The sequence below is a fragment of the Phyllobates terribilis genome, unplaced genomic scaffold, assembly GCF_046119375.1.
Source record: "Phyllobates terribilis strain yellow unplaced genomic scaffold, ASM4611937v1 Scaffold_11__3_contigs__length_659146591, whole genome shotgun sequence".
Lineage (NCBI taxonomy): Eukaryota > Metazoa > Chordata > Amphibia > Anura > Dendrobatidae > Phyllobates > Phyllobates terribilis.
Genome location: NW_027362771.1, coordinates 649,707,199 through 649,725,881, shown reverse-complemented (window position 1 = coordinate 649,725,881; position 18,683 = coordinate 649,707,199). Strand labels below are relative to the sequence as shown.

Sequence of the window (18,683 nt, the reverse complement as noted above, 5' to 3'; positions counted from 1 at the left end):
GGGAGGAGTGATGCTTTCCTCTGGGGAGATAGTTGAGTGCGTTCTCTTTCAGCTCTTACGGTATGGGGGCGGGGTTTCCTTTAACCCCGCCTTCAGCAGCATTGCTTATCTAATCATGGAAAAAGTGTGGGCGGGTCTTATCATTAGGTGTCCGCCCCTCGTACTGTTTAGGCCAATCCGCACGCAGACATGCTTCTATTTTCGTATCTTTTCCTTATATGTTTCGGTTTCCATAACAACAGTTTTAAGCCAATCAGCTGATTTAGTTCCATAAACTCCGCCCATGTGATCGGGAACACCGCCTCTCTCATAGATATACGCATGCGTAATGTGGTCCAATAACGTACGCCTAAAAACTTCCTTCAGCCAATCAGCGGCCGCTGCTGTACATGTCACACCCTAATAAGGATACCATAGCTTGATTAGTAAAAGAATGGATGTAGCGTCCAATCAGCACTGAAGACTCCCAACTTCCAGCCAATGAGCGGAGACTCGGGCCCACTGTGCGCACCAATCCTGCGCAGGAAGAATCTGCGTCCTCACATGAAGCTTGGAGCTGTGGGAAGCATGGACGGGATCGAAGTGGAAGTGCGGGGCCCCGGAGGAGCCTTCTACAGCGTGAGTGGTCTGCCTGCCCGGACTGTGCCCCCCAGCAATCACCCCCGGACCTGAATCTGCCACCTCGGATTGTGCTGCTATCCCAGAGCAGTGAATTGTCCCCCAGTATCAGTGCCTGCACCCCCTCTCCTCAGTGTCTCCCTATCCTAGTACAGTGAATTGTGTCCCCTAGTATCAGTGCCTGCACCCCCTCTCCTCAGTGTCTCCCCTATCCTAGTACAGTGAATTGTCCCCCCAGTATCAGTGCCTGCACCCCCTCTCCTCTGTGTCTCCCTATCCTAGTACAGTGAATTGTCCCCCCAGTATCAGTGCCTGCACCCCCTCTCCTCAGTGTCTCCCCTATCCTAGTACAGTGAATTGTGTCCCCGAGTATCAGTGCCTGCACCCCCTCTCCTCTGTGTCTCCCTATCCTAGTACAGTGAATTGTCCCCCCAGTATCAGTGCCTGCACCCCCTCTCCTCAGTGTCTCCCTATCCTAGTACAGTGAATTGTGTCCCCAGTATCAGTGTCTGCACCCCCTCTCCTCAGTGTCTCCCTATCCTAGTACAGTGAACTGTGTCCCCAGTATCAGTGTCTGCACCCCCTCTCCTCAGTGTCTCCCTATCCTAGTACAGTGAATTGTGTCCCCAGTATCAGTGTCTGCACCCCCTCTCCTCAGTGTCTCCCTATCCTAGTACAGTGAATTGTGTCCCCTAGTATCAGTGCCTGCACCCCCTCTCCTCAGTGGCTCCCTATCCTAGTACAGTGAATTGTCCCCCTGTATCAGTGCTGGCACCCCCTCTCCTCAGTGTCTCCCCTATCCTAGTACAGTGAATTGTGTCCCCCTAGTATCAGTGCCTGCACCCCCTCTCCTCAGTGTCTCCCTATCCTAGTACAGTGAATTGTGTCCCCAGTATCAGTGTCTGCACCCCCTCTCCTCAGTGTCTCCCTATCCTAGTACAGTGAATTGTGTCCCCTAGTATCAGTGCCTGCACCCCCTCTCCTCAGTGGCTCCCTATCCTAGTACAGTGAATTGTCCCCCTGTATCAGTGCTGGCACCCCCTCTCCTCAGTGTCTCCCCTATCCTAGTACAGTGAATTGTGTCCCCCTAGTATCAGTGCCTGCACCCCCTCTCCTCAGTGGCTCCCTATCCTAGTACAGTGAATTGTCTCCCCTAGTATCAGTGCCTGCACCCCCTCTCCTCAGTGGCTCCCTATCCTAGTACAGTGAATTGTCCCCCTGTATCATTGCTGGCACCCCCTCTCCTCAGTGTCTCCCCTATCCTAGTACAGTGAATTGTGTCCCCCTAGTATCAGTGCCGGCACCCCCTCTCCTCAGTCTCCCTATCCTAGTACAGTGAATTGTGTCCCCTAGTATTAGTGCCTGCACCCCCTCTCCTCAGTGTCTCCCTATCCTAGTACAGTGAATTGTGTCCCCTAGTATTAGTGCCGGCACCCCCTCTCCTCAGTCTCCCTATCCTAGTACAGTGAATTGTGTCCCCTAGTATCAGTGCCTGCACCCCCTCTCCTCAGTGTCTCCCCTATCCTAGTACAGTGAATTGTGTCCCCAGTATCAGTGTCTGCACCCCCTCTCCTCAGTGGCTCCCTATCCTAGTACAGTGAATTGTCCCCCCAGTATCAGTGCCTGCACCCCCTCTCCTCAGTGTCTCCCTATCCTAGTACAGTGAATTGTGTCCCCAGTATCAGTGCCTGCACCCCCTCTCCTCAGTGGCTCCCTATCCTAGTACAGTGAATTGTGTCCCCTAGTATCAGTGCCTGCACCCCCTCTCCTCAGTGGCTCCCTATCCTAGTACAGTGAATTGTCCCCCTGTATCAGTGCTGGCACCCCCTCTCCTCAGTGTCTCCCCTATCCTAGTACAGTGAATTGTGTCCCACTAGTATCAGTGCCGGCACCCCCTCTCCTCAGTCTCCCTATCCTAGTACAGTGAATTGTCCCCCTGTATCAGTGCTGGCACCCCCTCTCCTCAGTGTCTCCCCTATCCTAGTACAGTGAATTGTGTCCCCTAGTATTAGTGCCTGCACCCCCTCTCCTCAGTCCCCCTATCCTAGTACAGTGAATTGTGTCCCCTAGTATCAGTGCCTTCACCCCCTCTCCTCAGTGTCTCCCTATCCTAGTACAGTGAATTGTGTCCCCTAGTATCAGTGCCTTCACCCCCTCTCCTCAGTGTCTCCCCTATCCTAGTACAGTGAATTGTGTCCCCTAGTATCAGTGCCTGCACTTCCTCTCCTCAGTGTCTCCCCTATCCTAGTACAGTGAATTGTGTCCCCTAGTATCAGTGCCTGCACCCCCTCTCCTCAGTGTCTCCCCTATCCTAGTACAGTGAATTGTGTCCCCTAGTATTAGTGCCTGCACCCCCTCTCCTCAGTCTCCCTATCCTAGTACAGTGAATTGTGTCCCCTAGTATCAGTGCCTGCACCCCCTCTCCTCAGTCTCCCTATCCTAGTACAGTGAATTGTGTCCCCTAGTATCAGTGCCTGCACCCCCTCTCCTCAGTGTCTCCCTATCCTAGTACAGTGAATTGTGTCCCCTAGTATCAGTGCCTGCACCCCCTCTCCTCAGTGTCTCCCCTATCCTAGTACAGTGAATTGTGTCCCCTAGTATTAGTGCCTGCACCCCCTCTCCTCAGTCCCCCTATCCTAGTAAAGTGAATTGTGTCCCCTAGTATCAGTGCCTTCACCCCCTCTCCTCAGTGTCTCCCCTATCCTAGTACAGTGAATTGTGTCCCCTAGTATCAGTGCCTTCACCCCCTCTCCTCAGTGTCTCCCCTATCCTAGTACAGTGAATTGTGTCCCCTAGTATCAGTGCCTGCACCCCCTCTCCTCAGTGTCTCCCCTATCCTAGTACAGTGAATTGTGTCCCCTAGTATCAGTGCCTGCACCCCCTCTCCTCAGTCTCCCTATCCTAGTACAGTGAATTGTGTCCCCTAGTATCAGTGCCTGCACCCCCTCTCCTCAGTGTCTCCCTATCCTAGCACAGTGAATTGTGTCCCCTAGTATCAGTGCCTGCACCCCCTCTCCTCAGTGTCTCCCCTATCCTAGTACAGTGAATTGTGTCCCCTAGTATTAGTGCCTGCACCCCCTCTCCTCAGTCTCCCTATCCTAGTACAGTGAATTGTGTCCCCTAGTATCAGTGCCTGCACCCCCTCTCCTCAGTGTCTCCCTATCCTAGTACAGTGAATTGTGTCCCCTAGTATCAGTGCCTGCACTTCCTCTCCTCAGTGTCTCCCCTATCCTAGTACAGTGAATTGTCCCCTAGTATCAGTGCCTGCACTTCCTCTCCTCAGTGTCTCCCCTATCCTAGTACAGTGAATTGTGTCCCCTAGTATCAGTGCCTGCACCCCCTCTCCTCAGTGTCTCCCCTATCCTAGTACAGTGAATTGTGTCCCCTAGTATTAGTGCCTGCACTTCCTCTCCTCAGTGTCTCCCCTATCCTAGTATAGTGAATTGTGTCCCCCTAGTATCAGTGCCTGCACCCCCCCCTCTCCTCAGTGTCTCACTATCCTAGTACAGTGAATTGTGTCCCCCAGTATCAGTGCCTGCACCCCCTCTCCTCAGTGTCTCCCTATCCTAGTACAGTGAATTGTGTCCCCTAGTATCAGTCCCTGCACCCCCTCTCCTCAGAGTCTCCCTATCCTAGTACAGTGAATTGTGTCCCCCAGTATCAGTGTCGGCACCCCCTCTTCTCAGTGTCTCCCTATCCTAGTACACAGTGAATTGTGTCCCCCAGTATCAGTGCCGGCACCCCCTCTTCTCAGTGTCTCCCTATCCTAGTACACAGTGAATTGTGTCCCCGAGTATCAGTGCCTGCACCCCTTCTCCTCAGTGTCTCCTTATCCTAGTACAGTAAATTGTGTCCCCCAGTATCAGTGCCTGCACCCCCTCTCCTCAGTGTCTCCCTATCCTAGTACAGTGAATTGTTTCCCCGAGTATCAGTGCCTGCACCCCTATCCTAGTACAGTGAATTGTGTCCCCGAGTATCAGTGCCTGCACCCCCTCTCCTCAGTGTCTCCTTATCCTAGTACAGTAAATTGTCCCCCAGTATCAGTGCCTGCACCCCCTCTCCTCAGTGTCTCCCTATCCTAGTACAGTGATTTGTCCCCCCAGTATCAGTGCCTGCACTTCCTCTCCTCAGTGTCTCCCCTATCCTAGTACAGTGAATTGTGTCCCCCAGTATCAGTGCCTGCACCCCCTCTCCTCAGTGTCTCCCTATCCTAGTACAGTGAATTGTGTCCCCGAGTATCAGTGCCTGCACCCCTTCTCCTCAGTGTCTCCTTATCCTAGTACAGTAAATTGTGTCCCCCAGTATCAGTGCCTGCACCCCCTCTCCTCAGAGTTTCCCTATCCTAGTACAGTGAATTGTCCCCCAGTATCAGTGCCTGCACCCCTTCTCCTCAGTGTCTCCCTATCCTAGTACAGTGAATTGTGTCCCCTAGTATCAGTGCCTGCACCCCTTCTCCTCAGTGTCTCCCTATCCTAGTACTGTGAATTGTGTCCCCCAGTATCAGTGCCTGCACCCCCTCTCCTCAGTGTCTCCCTATCCTAGTACAGTGAATTGTGTCCCCCAGTATCAGTGCCTGCACCCCCTCTCCTCAGTGTCTCCCTATCCTAGTACAGTGAATTGTGTCCCCCAGTATCAGTGCCTGCACCCCCTCTCCTCAGTGTCTCCCTATCCTAGTACAGTGAATTGTCCCCCAGTATCAGTGCCTGCACCCCTTCTCAGTGTCTCCCTATCCTAGTACAGTGAATTTTGTCCCCTAGTATCAGTGCCTGCACCCCTTCTCCTCAGTGTCTCCCTATCCTAGTACTGTGAATTGTGTCCCCAGTATCAGTGCCTGCACCCCCTCTCCTCAGTGTCTCCCTATCCTAGTACAGTGAATTGTGTCCCCGAGTATCAGTGCCTGCACCCCCTCTCCTCAGTGTCTCCCTATCCTAGTACAGTGAATTGTGTCCCCGAGTATCCGTGCCTGCACCCCCTCTCCTCAGTCTCCCTATCCTAGTACAGTGAATTGTCCCCCAGTATCAGTGCCTACACCCCCTCTCCTCAGTGTCTCCCTAGCCTAGTACAGTGAATTGTCCCCCAGTATCAGTGTCTGCACCCTCTGTCCTCAGTGTCTCTCCCATCCTAGTACAGTGAATTGTGTCCCCCAGTATCAGTGCCTGCACCCCCTCTCCTCAGTGTCTCCCTATCCTAGTACAGTGAATTGTCCCCCCAGTATCAGTGTCTGCACCCCCTCTCCTCAGTGTCTCCCTATCCTAGTACAGTGAATTGTGTCCCCCAGTATCAGTGCCTGCACCCCTATCCTAGTACAGTGAATTGTGTCCCCCAGTATCAGTGCCTGCACCCCCTATCCTAGTACAGTGAATTGTCCCCCCAGTATCAGTGCCTGCACCCCCTCTCCTCAGTGTCTCCCTATCCTAGTACAGTGAATTGTGTCCCCCAGTATCAGTGCCTGCACCCCCTCTCCTCAGTGTCTCCCTATCCTAGTACAGTGAATTGTCCCCCCAGTATCAGTGTCTGCACCCCCTCTCCTCAGTGTCTCCCTATCCTAGTACAGTGAATTGTGTCCCCCAGTATCAGTGCCTGCACCCCTATCCTAGTACAGTGAATTGTGTCCCCCAGTATCAGTGCCTGGACCCCCTATCCTAGTACAGTGAATTGTCCCCCCAGTATCAGTGCCTGCACCCCCTCTCCTCAGTGTCTCCCTATCCTAGTACAGTGAATTGTGTCCCCCAGTATCAGTGCCTGCACCCCCTCTCCTCAGTGTCTCCCTAGCCTAATACTGTGAATTGTCCCCCAGTATCAGTGTCTGCACCCTCTGTCCTCAGTGTCTCTCCCATCCTAGTACAGTGAATTGTGTCCCCCAGTATCAGTGCCGGCACCCCCTCTTCTCAGTGTCTCCCTATCCTAGTACAGTAAATTGTGTCCCCCAGTATCAGTGCCGGCACCCCCTCTTCTCAGTGTCTCCCTATCCTAGTACACAGTGAATTGTGTCCCCCAATATCAGTGCCTGCACCCCCTCTCCTCAGTGTCTCCCTATCCTAGTACAGTGAATTGTGTCCCCCAGTATCAGTGTCTGCACCCCCTCTCCTCAGTGTCTCCCTATCCTAGTACAGTGAATTGTGTCCCCCAGTATCAGTGCCTGCACCCCCTCTCCTCAGTGTCTCCCTATCCTAGTACTGTGAATTGTGTCCCCCAGTATCAGTGCCTGCACCCCCTCTCCTCAGTGTCTCCCTATCCTAGTACAGTGAATTGTGTCCCCGAGTATCAGTGCCTGCACCCCTATCCTAGTACAGTGAATTGTGTCCCCTAGTATCAGTGCCTGCACCCCCTCTCCTCAGTGTCTCCCTATCCTAGTACAGTGAATTGTCCCCCAGTATCAGTGCCTGAACCCCCTCTCCTCAGTGTCTCCCCTATCCTAGTACAGTGAATTGTGTCCCCTAGTATTAGTGCCTGCACCCCCTCTCCTCAGTCCCCCTATCCTAGTACAGTGAATTGTGTCCCCTAGTATCAGTGCCTGCACCCCCTCTCCTCAGTGTCTCCCTATCCTAGCACAGTGAATTGTGTCCCCTAGTATCAGTGCCTGCACCTCCTCTCCTCAGTGTCTCCCCTATCCTAGTACAGTGAATTGTGTCCCCTAGTATTAGTGCCTGCACCCCCTCTCCTCAGTCTCCCTATCCTAGTACAGTGAATTGTGTCCCCTAGTATCAGTGCCTGCACCCCCTCTCCTCAGTGTCTCCCTATCCTAGTACAGTGAATTGTGTCCCCTAGTATCAGTGCCTGCACTTCCTCTCCTCAGTGTCTCCCCTATCCTAGTACAGTGAATTGTGTCCCCTAGTATCAGTGCCTGCACTTCCTCTCCTCAGTGTCTCCCCTATCCTAGTACAGTGAATTGTGTCCCCTAGTATCAGTGCCTGCACCCCCTCTCCTCAGTGTCTCCCCTATCCTAGTACAGTGAATTGTGTCCCCTAGTATTAGTGCCTGCACTTCCTCTCCTCAGTGTCTCCCCTATCCTAGTACAGTGAATTGTGTCCCCCTAGTATCAGTGCCTGCACCCCCCCTCTCCTCAGTGTCTCACTATCCTAGTACAGTGAATTGTGTCCCCCAGTATCAGTGCCTGCACCCCCTCTCCTCAGTGTCTCCCTATCCTAGTACAGTGAATTGTGTCCCCTAGTATCAGTCCCTGCACCCCCTCTTCTCAGTGTCTCCCTATCCTAGTACACAGTGAATTGTGTCCCCCAGTATCAGTGCCGGCACCCCCTCTTCTCAGTGTCTCCCTATCCTAGTACACAGTGAATTGTGTCCCCCAGTATCAGTGCCGGCACCCCCTCTTCTCAGTGTCTCCCTATCCTAGTACAGTAAATTGTGTCCCCCAGTATCAGTGCCTGCACCCCCTCTCCTCAGTGTCTCCCTATCCTAGTACACAGTGAATTGTGTCCCCCAGTATCAGTGCCTGCACTCCCTCTCCTCAGTGTCTCCCTATCCTAGTACACAGTGAATTGTGTCCCCCAGTATCAGTGCCTGCACCCCCTCTCTTCAGTGTCTCCCTATCCTAGTACAGTGAATTGTGTCCCCCAGTATCAGTGCCTGCACCCCCTCTCCTCAGTGTCTCCCTATCCTAGTACTGTGAATTGTGTCCCCCAGTATCAGTGCCTGCACCCCCTCTCCTCAGTGTCTCCCTATCCTAGTACAGTGAATTGTGTCCCCGAGTATCAGTGTCTCCCTATCCTAGTACAGTGAATTGTGTCCCCGAGTATCAGTGCCTGCACCCCTATCCTAGTACAGTGAATTGTGTCCCCGAGTATCAGTGCCTGCACCCCCTCTCCTCAGTGTCTCCTTATCCTAGTACAGTAAATTGTCCCCCAGTATCAGTGCCTGCACCCCCTCTCCTCAGTGTCTCCCTATCCTAGTACAGTGAATTGTCCCCCAGTATCAGTGCCTGCACCCCTTCTCAGTGTCTCCCTATCCTAGTACAGTGAATTGTCCCCCAGTATCAGTGCCTGCACCCCTTCTCAGTGTCTCCCTGTCCTAGTACAGTGAATTGTGTCCCCTAGTATCAGTGCCTGCACCCCTTCTCCTCAGTGTCTCCCTTTCCTAGTACTGTGAATTGTGTCCCCAGTATCAGTGCCTGCACCCCCTCTCCTCAGTGTCTCCCTATCCTAGTACAGTGAATTGTGTCCCCGAGTATCAGTGCCTGCACCCCCTCTCCTCAGTGTCTCCCTATCCTAGTACAGTGAATTGTGTCCCCCAGTATCAGTGCCTGAACCCCCTCTCCTCAGTGTCTCCCTATCCTAGTACAGTGAATTGTGTCCCCCAGTATCAGTGCCTGCACCCCCTCTCCTCAGTGTCTCCCTAGCCTAGTACAGTGAATTGTCCCCCAGTATCAGTGTCTGCACCCCCTCTCCTCAGTGTCTCTCCCATCCTAGTACAGTGAATTGTGTCCCCCAGTATCAGTGCCTGCACCCCTTCTCCTCAGTGTCTCCCTATCCTAGTACAGTGAATTGTGTCCCCCAGTATCAGTGCCTGCACCCCTATCCTAGTACAGTGAATTGTGTCCCCCAGTATCAGTGCCTGCACCCCCTATCCTAGTACAGTGAATTGTCCCCCCAGTATCAGTGCCTGCACCCCCTCTCCTCAGTGTCTCCCTATCCTAGTACAGTGAATTGTGTCCCCGAGTATCACTGCCTGCACCCCCTCTCCTCAGTGTCTCCCTAGCCTAATACTGTGAATTGTCCCCCAGTATCAGTGTCTGCACCCTCTGTCCTCAGTGTCTCTCCCATCCTAGTACAGTGAATTGTGTCCCCCAGTATCAGTGCCGGCACCCCCTCTTCTCAGTGTCTCCCTATCCTAGTACAGTAAATTGTGTCCCCCAGTATCAGTGCCGGCACCCCCTCTTCTCAGTGTCTCCCTATCCTAGTACACAGTGAATTGTGTCCCCCAGTATCAGTGCCTGCACCCCCTCTCCTCAGTGTCTCCCTATCCTAGTACAGTGAATTGTGTCCCCCAGTATCAGTGCCTGCACCCCCTCTCCTCAGTGTCTCCCTATCCTAGTACAGTGAATTGTGTCCCCCAGTATCAGTGCCTGCACCCCCTCTCCTCAGTGTCTCCCTATCCTAGTACTGTGAATTGTGTCCCCCAGTATCAGTGCCTGCACCCCCTCTCCTCAGTGTCTCCCTATCCTAGTACTGTGAATTGTGTCCCCCAGTATCAGTGCCTGCACCCCCTCTCCTCAGTGTCTCCCTATCCTAGTACAGTGAATTGTGTCCCCGAGTATCAGTGCCTGCACCCCTATCCTAGTACAGTGAATTGTGTCCCCTAGTATCGGTGCCTGCACCCCCTCTCCTCAGTGTCTCCCTATCCTAGTACAGTGAATTGTCCCCCAGTATCAGTGCCTGAACCCCCTCTCCTCAGTGTCTCCCTATCCTAGTACAGTGAATTGTGTCCCCCAGTATCAGTGCCTGCACTTCCTCTCCTCAGTGTCTCCCCTATCCTAGTACAGTGAATTGTGTCCCCTAGTATCAGTGCCTTAACCCCCTCTCCTCAGTGTCTCCCTATCCTAGTACAGTGAATTGTGTCCCCGAGTATCAGTGCCTGCACCCCTTCTCCTCAGTGTCTCCTTATCCTAGTACAGTAAATTGTGTCCCCCAGTATCAGTGCCTGCACCCCCTCTCCTCAGAGTTTCCCTATCCTAGTACAGTGAATTGTCCCCCAGTATCAGTGCCTGAACCCCTTCTCAGTGTCTCCCTATCCTAGTACAGTGAATTGTGTCCCCTAGTATCAGTGCCTGCACCCCTTCTCCTTAGTGTCTCCCTATCCTAGTACTGTGAATTGTGTCCCCCAGTATCAGTGCCTGCACCCCCTCTCCTCAGTGTCTCCCTATCCTAGTACAGTGAATTGTGTCCCCCAGTATCAGTGCCTGCACCCCCTCTCCTCAGTGTCTCCCTATCCTAGTACAGTGAATTGTGTCCCCCAGTATCAGTGCCTGCACCCCCTCTCCTCAGTGTCTCCCTATCCTAGTACAGTGAATTGTGTCCCCCAGTATCAGTGCCTGCACCCCCTCTCCTCAGTGTCTCCCTATCCTAGTACAGTGAATTGTGTCCCCCAGTATCAGTGCCTGCACCCCCTCTCCTCAGTGTCTCCCTATCCTAGTACAGTGAATTGTGTCCCCCAGTATCAGTGCCTGCACCCCTATCCTAGTACAGTGAATTGTCTCCCCCAGTATCAGTGCCTGCACCCCCTATCCTCAGTGTCTCCCTATCCTAGTACAGTGAATTGTGTCCCCCAGTATCAGTGCCTGCACCCCCTCTCCTCAGTGTCTCCCTAGCCTAGTACTGTGAATTGTCCCCCAGTATCAGTGTCTGCACCCTCTGTCCTCAGTGTCTCTCCCATCCTAGTACAGTGAATTGTGTCCCCCAGTATCAGTGCCTGCACCCCCTCTCCTCTGTGTCTCCCTATCCTAGTACAGTGAATTGTGTCCCCCAGTATCAGTGCCTGCACCCCCTCTCCTCAGTGTCTCCCTATCCTAGTACAGTGAATTGTGTCCCCGAGTATCAGTGCCTGCACCCCCTCTCCTCAGTGTCTCCCTAGCCTAATACTGTGAATTGTCCCCCAGTATCAGTGTCTGCACCCTCTGTCCTCAGTGTCTCTCCCATCCTAGTACAGTGAATTGTGTCCCCCAGTATCAGTGCCTGCACCCCTTCTCCTCTGTGTCTCCCTATCCTAGTACAGTGAATTGTGTCCCCCAGTATCAGTGCCTGCACCCCCTCTCCTCTGTGTCTCCCTATCCTAGTAGTGAATTGTGTCCCCCTATCAGTGCCTGCACCCCTATCCTAGTACAGTGAGTTGTGTCCCCCAGTATCAGTGCCTGCACCCCCTATCCTAGTACAGTGAATTGTGTCCCCCAGTATCAGTGCCTGCACCCCCTATCCTAGTACAGTGAGTTGTGTCCCCCAGTATCAGTGCCTGCACCCCCTATCCTAGTACAGTGAGTTGTGTCCCCCAGTATCAGTGCCTGCACCCCCTATCCTAGTACAGTGAATTGTGTCCCCCAGTATCAGTGCCTGCACCCCCTATCCTAGTACAGTGAATTGTGTCCCCCAGTATCAGTGCCTGCACCCCCTCTCCTCTGTGTCTCCCTATCCTAGTAGTGAATTGTGTCCCCCTATCAGTGCCTGCACCCCTATCCTAGTACAGTGAGTTGTGTCCCCCAGTATCAGTGCCTGCACCCCCTATCCTAGTACAGTGAATTGTGTCCCCCAGTATCAGTGCCTGCACCCCCTATCCTAGTACAGTGAGTTGTGTCCCCCAGTATCAGTGCCTGCACCCCCTATCCTAGTACAGTGAATTGTGTCCCCCAGTATCAGTGCCTGCACCCCCTATCCTAGTACAGTGAATTGTGTCCCCCAGTATCAGTATGTCGGGGTCCGGGGTGATGTGGGGGTCCGGCTGCTCACGCTCCTTCCTTCTGCAGGGATATGTCCAGGACGTCCAGGAGGAGACGGTCACCGCTGTGTTCCCCAACAAGTGAGTACTTGACAGCCCGCGACACGGAGAAGAGCGCCCCCTCCAGGAGACAGCGTGTGCTGCCGGGGGGTCACGTCCACAGCTGTGGGATCTTCAGACCTGTGTGCCTAAGGGGGGTCAGTAATCTGGCACCCCCTCGTATATGGCCCCTGTGAAGACCCGGGGTCTTCCGTGGGTCTTAACGCTACTCGGACAACACAGAGTGGTGGTAAAGCAGTGCGGCAATACTGTATTGTGCCACAAGGCGGACAATAAACACAGAACAGTCCCAGCTAATGGCCAAGATGGCGCAACATTACACAGTCTCACCCTTCATCTCCGCCCGCCTGGGATAGAACAGCTGCGACATTGGAGACTCCCAGGGCCGACTACCATAACCAGTGGCCCCCTGCTTCTGGTGGGCCCCCACAGAGAGGAGGTAGCGGCTAGCTTAGGAAGCTAGGAGATTCGAGGGTCCCACCTTGGCCTCTCCGAGAGTTTTCATGGGATCAGATGACCGGAGGGTCCCTCCTGGCAACCCCAAACAACATATCCATGGGGCCAGGTGACTTCATCGTCTCAACCTGGTCTCTCCAAATGTATCCATGGTCTCTCTGATGGTCAATAGAGCAGATCCGTATCTTTCCAGTCAGGGCCGTATACCCTTAGGCTGGAATGATGTAGAATCCAAATCTGTGTCTCTTTGGATGGAGCCGCCATGCTATCTATCTGCTGTCCTGGAGGATGTCTCTCATTCTCCCTCCAAAGTCTGTCTGAATCTTTGTCCTAAGACTCCCTCTGTCTCAGAAACACCTGTCCCTTCTCTTCCCTGGGCTCAGCCCCCTGAATGGCAGAATTGCTCTAACCCTCCTCCCCCAGAGCTAAGTGTGCATATCACATGTCAGAGGTAAAGGTGCCCGGCTCACCTATCATCTATTTACATAGTTGGTATACAGTGGGCTCTTTAAATCAACATTCGTCTGGCTTATTTCCAACCCCAAGAGGAGACGCAATCAGGGTTAGACAGATACTGGTCTGACCTTTAGAAATACACAGACATGTACAAGACAACATAATAGTGCACTTCTCTAGACTTAACAAATCTAAACGTGTGGCTTAAGAGTTTATCGTCACGGCCCCCAGTCAATAATCCGGCACCCCTCCCCGTATAATCTGGCACTCTCAACTCCCCCCCGGTTGGTAATGTGGCGCACCCTCCGTTCCCTTCCCCGGTCCCTGTCTGCCCTTGTCTTGTGGTAATCTCTCGACCTTCTTGCCCTGGCAGCGCCATGCCGGAGAGACGTGTGCCCTTCTGTGACGTCAGGCTGCCGGCCCCGGACTCCTCCTCGGCTGATATAAATGAGGGTGACCAGGTGGAGGTGCGTCACCGGTCGCAGGGTGATGGTGGGGGATGGGTGTACGATCTGCTGATGGCCCCTTATTACAGGTGCAGTCCCGCGCCAGTGACCAGGAGAGCTCGGGCTGGTGGCCGGCCCACGTGCGGATGGTGAAGGGAGATGTGAGTATATGAGAAATGCCCCCGCGCCCCTCTCTGTCTGTCTGTGCCCCCGCGCCCCTCTCTGTCTGTCTGTGCCCCCGCGCCCCTCTCTGTCTGTCTGTGCCCCCGCGCCCCTCTCTGTCTGTCTGTGCCCCCGCGCCCCTCTCTGTCTGTCTGTGCCCCCGCGCCCCTCTCTGTCTGTCTGTGCCCCCACGCCCCTCTCTGTCTGTCTGTGCCCCCGCGCCCCTCTCTGTCTGTCTGTGCCCCCGCGCCCCTCTCTGCCTGTCTGTCTGTGCCCCCGCGCCCCTCTTACTCTCCCTCAGTTTTATGTGGTAGAATACTACGTGTACGACTCTCCGTATAACGAGATCGTCAGCCGGGAACGCCTGCGAGTGCCCAACCCGAGCCCGGCCGCCAGCTTCTACAGATACAGCCTGGCCCTCCCCGAGGACGTGCGCACCATGTGAGTACTCGCGTGCGCTCAGCCCCAGCCTCGCTCTGCCCGCTCTGACCATTGCTCCTCCCTGTAGAGCTGCCAGCCCAGACGCCCACAAGGAGTTTAAGAAGGTGGTCGGCGCCAACTGTGTGACACTGGACAGCAGCGGCAGCGAGCTCATCGTCCTGGTGAGGCGGGGGCACAACATGGAGGGGATACGGGCCTGCCGGGGCTGGGGGGGGGGATACGGGCCTGCCGGGGGAAAGTGGGGGGGGGGGTACGAGCCTGCCAGGGGGGGAGGGGATATGGGCCTGCCGGGGGAAAGTGGGGGGGGGTACGAGCCTGCCAGGGGGGAGGGGATACGGGCCTGCCGGGGGAAAGTGGGGGGGGGGGGATACAAGCCTGCCGGGGGGGGGGGGAGGGGATATGGGCCTGCCGGGGGCAAGGGGAGGGGGGGGGAGAATACGGGCCTGCCAGGGGGGTAACCCAATGTTATCTGTCCCAGTCCACAGACGAGGGCATCATCAAACGCTCCACCCTGCTGAGTGACATGCACGTCCGTGCCCTCCGCAACAAACTACGGCTGATCGCCCAGAACGAAGAGGCCACAAAGCAGCTGGAGGTGAGGAGATGCCTCCGGGGCGACGCAGACTGGAGGGCGCTGTGGCCCCGCCCCCTCCGGGGCGACGCAGACTGGAGGGCGCTGTGGCCCCGCCCCCTCCGGGGCAACGCAGACTCGCCCTTGCACTTCTCAATCTATTCTTCCCGCTGCAGCTGACGGCTGTCTCTCTCCTCACCCTACTGTGCTGCAGAGCATTGCACCCGGATCTGCACATTATGGGGCTGGTGGGAGTACGGTCGCTCTTTCGGGTGAGCGGCTCGGCAGATACCGTCATGGCCGATGGGCGAGCCCGTTGTGTACAGGCAAATGTGACGTCGCCTGCTTGCTGACGCTCTCCACATCTCCAGGTCAGTAAGCAGCTGGCGGTGGCGTACCGGGAGGAGTTCCAGGTGCGGGAGGATCTCATCGGATTGGCTATTGGTGCGCACGGCATCAACATCCAGCAGGCGCGGAAGGTCCCGGGGGTGACGGCGGTGGAGCTGGACGAGGAGACCTTCACCTTCCGGGTGTTTGGAGAGGTAATGGCTGATCGGCTCCCGGCCAGTCACTGCCGCCGCCGGCTCGGATAACCGTCCTCTCCTCCACAGACGCAGGAAGCCGTGCGCAGGGCCCGGGGCTACCTGGAGTTCACAGAAGGCTCAATGGAGGTCCCTCGCGCTCTAGTGGGTAAGTGAGGGCTCCGTGCTGCTCTCTCTCCAGCTGGGAGGAGCGGGTCCACGTCTGCCCTCCTCTCCCCTTCTCCAGCCGTCCCCCCACATCCCTCCTCTGCTGTGGTGGGGGCTGGGTGGGCCGGGTCCACGTCTGCCCTCCTCTCCCCTCCTCCAGCCGTCCCCCCACATCCCTCCTCTGCTGTGGTGGGGGCTGGGAGGAGCGGGTCCACGTCTGCCCTCCTCTCCCCTCCTCCAGCCATCCCCCCACATCCCTCCTCTGCTGTGGTGGGGGCTGGGTGGGCCGGGTCCACGTCTGCCCTCCTCTCCCCTTCTCCAGCCGTCCCCCCCACATCCCTCCTCTGCTGTGGTGGGGGCTGGGAGGAGCGGGTCCACGTCTGCCCTCCTCTCCCCTCCTCCAGCCATCCCCCCACATCCCTCCTCTGCTGTGGTGGGGGCTGGGTGGGCCGCGTCCACGTCTGCCCTCCTCTCTCCTTCTCCAGCCATCCCCCCACATCCCTCCTCTGCTGTGGCGGGGTCTGGGTGGACCGGGTCCTCGTCTGCCCTCCTCTCCCCTTCTCCAGCCGTCCCCCCACATCCCTCCTCTGCTGTGGTGGGGGCTGGGTGGGCCGGGTCCACGTCTGCCCTCCTCTCCCCTTCTCCAGCCGTCCCCCCACATCCCTCCTCTGCTGTGGTGGGGGCTGGGAGGAGCGGGTCCACGTCTGCCCTCCTCTCCCCTCCTCCAGCCGTCCCCCCACATCCCTCCTCTGCTGTGGTGGGAGCTGGGAGGAGCGGGTCCACGTCTGCCCTCCTCTCCCCTCCTCCAGCCATCCCCCCACATCCCTCCTCTGCTGTGGTGGGGGCTGGGTGGGCCGGGTCCACGTCTGCCCTCCTCTCTCCTTCTCCAGCCATCCCCCCACATCCCTCCTCTGCTGTGGCGGGGTCTGGGTGGACCGGGTCCTCGTCTGCCCTCCTCTCTCCTTCTCCAGCGTCCCCCCACATCTCTCCTCTGCTGTGGCGGGGGCTGGGAGGAGCGGGTCCTCGTCTGCCCTCCTCTCTCCTTCTCCAGCCGTCCCCCCACATCCCTCCTCTGCTGTGGCGGGGGCTGGGAGGAGCGGGTCCACGTCTGCCCTCCTCTCCCCTCCTCCAGCCATCCCCCCACATCCCTCCTCTGCTGTGGTGGGGGCTGGGTGGGCCGGGTCCATGTCTACTCTCCTCTCCCCTTCTCCAGCGTCCCCCCCCACATCCCTCCTCTGCTGTGGCGGGGGCTGGGAGGACCGGGTCCACGTCTGCCCTCCTCTCCCCTTCTCCAGCCGTCCCCCCACATCCCTCCTCTGCTGTGGTGGGGGCTGGGAGGAGCGGGTCCACGTCTGCCCTCTTCTCCCCTCCTCCAGCCGTCCCCCCACATCCCTCCTCTGCTGTGGCGGGGGCTGGGTGGGCCGGGTCCACGTCTGCCCTCCTCTCCCCTTCTCCAGCCGTCCCCCCCCCACATCCCTCCTCTGCTGTGGTGGGGGCTGGGAGGAGCGGGTCCTCGTCTGCCCTCCTTCTCCAGCCGCCCCCCCACATCCCTCCTCTGCTGTGGCGGGGGCTGGGAGGAGCGGGTCCACGTCTGCCCTCCTCTCCTTCTCCAGCCGTCCCCCCACATCCCTCCTCTGCTGTGGCGGGGGCTGGGTGGGCCGAGTCCACGTTGGCCGTGGTGGGGGCTGGGTGGGCCGGGTCCACATCTGGCGGGGGCTGGGTGGGCCGAGTCCACGTTGGCTGTGGCGGGGGCTGGGTGGGCCGGGTCCACGTTGGCCGTGGCGGGGGCTGGGTGGGCCGTGTCCACGTTGGCCGTGGCGGGGGCTGGGTGGGCCGAGTCCACGTTGGCTGTGGCGGGGGCTGGGAGGGCCGGCTCCGCTCCTCCTCCAGCGCTGACGCTCCTCTTCCCGCAGGTAAAGTGATTGGGAAGAACGGCTGCGTCATCCAGGAGATCGTGGATAAATCCGGGATTGTTCGGGTGCGAGTGGAGGCGGAAGGAGACAAGAACGAGCAGAAGAAGGAGGTAAGGGGGGTCTCCTGCGGGGGGTCTCCTGCACTTCTCAGCTGGTGTCTGCAGTGCCCCCTGGTGGTGAGGCAGTCATTTCTCTATGAACACCTGCTGTGGGCCGGGGCTGATGAGTACAGTAGTGAGGTCCGGGACCCCCGGAGGTGCTGCTCACCGCCTCTCCTTCTCTTTCAGGGGTCGGTGCCGTTCGTATTTGTGGGTACACAGGACAGTATCAGTAACGCGCTGGCGCTGCTCGAGTATCAAATCTCGTACCTGCAGGTCTGTCTCCGTCCGTCCTAGATGGAGACTCCAATAATATGCCCCCTGCACCCTTATGCCCCCGTTCTGTCTCACCTTGTGTCCCCTCATTCCAGGACCTAGAGCAGCTGCGGATGGAGCGGCTTCATATTGAGGACCAGCTGAAGAGTGTAGGGGGGATGAGGACAATGCCCCCCAGAAGTGACAAGGACCGAGGGGCAGCACAGACGAACGGCACCTCGCACAGTGCCCCCAACGGTGAGTCCGGCGTACAACTCCCATCATCCACTGTCCACACCACATGCTGCGCTGACCACCGCCGCTGATCTCTCCTCAGATAACAAGTACAAGACACCGCACAGAAACCACCGACCCCCCGACACCTCGGAGCAGCCCACCCTGTCACAGCCCCAAGATACAGGTGAGAGGGTCCACACCCGAGGGGGGACTATACTGGGGTCCGAGGACAACAGGATTTATAGAAGGATCTTTTCTGCTGCAGATCAAGTGCCCAAAACAGAAGCCCCCCAAACAAAGCGGGAACCGAGAAGACGCACGAGAGGAAGCAACATGAAGGTGAGAGCGGGGAACACAGACCCCATAACTCCTAGGACCCCCATGTGTAACGCTGTTATCGCTGACCCCATAACTTATACAGTCATGGCCGAAAGTGTTGGCACCCTTGAAATTGTTACACAGGTTTATTTCCTTTCTGTTCATTGGAACAACATAAAAAAAAAACAAGGAAAAAAGGAAATTGGAGATGATTTCATGCAAACATGGTCTGGACAAAATTGTTGGCACCTTTCCAAAATTGTGGGTAAATCACTTTGTTTCCAGCGTGTGATGCTCATTCACCTGTAACAGGTGTGGACAATATCAAAATCCCACCTGAAACCAGATAAAAAGGGGAGAAGTTGCCTCAATCTCTGCATTGTGTGTGTCACACTAAGCATGGAGAACAGAAAGAGGAGAAGAGAACTGTCTGAGGACCTGAGAAACAACATTGTTGAACAATATCAACAATCTCCAGGTTACAAGTCCATCTCCAGAGATCTTGATGTTTCTTTGTTCACGGA

General features: G+C 56.4%; 1 protein-coding gene across 2 annotated transcripts in view; it reads left to right on the top strand.

Moving 5' to 3' along the window:
- Positions 1-464: 464 nt before the first annotated feature.
- LOC141165478 (RNA-binding protein FXR2-like) overlaps positions 465-18,683 on the top strand; it is a 19,855-nt gene continuing 1,636 nt past the window's right edge. Inside the window, exons 1-14 of one of the 2 annotated variants that reach the window (XM_073651080.1) lie at positions 466-618; positions 12,086-12,138; positions 13,403-13,496; positions 13,565-13,636; positions 13,939-14,078; positions 14,146-14,239; positions 14,557-14,673; positions 15,021-15,191; positions 15,261-15,339; positions 17,252-17,361; positions 17,539-17,625; positions 17,721-17,862; positions 17,942-18,025; positions 18,107-18,180. In XM_073651080.1, the coding sequence (XP_073507181.1) occupies positions 481-618; positions 12,086-12,138; positions 13,403-13,496; positions 13,565-13,636; positions 13,939-14,078; positions 14,146-14,239; positions 14,557-14,673; positions 15,021-15,191; positions 15,261-15,339; positions 17,252-17,361; positions 17,539-17,625; positions 17,721-17,862; positions 17,942-18,025; positions 18,107-18,180 (1,455 nt within the window). In that variant the 5' untranslated portion in view covers positions 466-480. Of the gene's footprint in view, positions 619-12,085; positions 12,139-13,402; positions 13,497-13,564; positions 13,637-13,938; positions 14,079-14,145; positions 14,240-14,556; positions 14,674-15,020; positions 15,192-15,260; positions 15,340-17,251; positions 17,626-17,720; positions 17,863-17,941; positions 18,026-18,106; positions 18,181-18,683 lie in introns of both variants that reach the window. The other variant, XM_073651079.1, reaches the window with a different exon arrangement.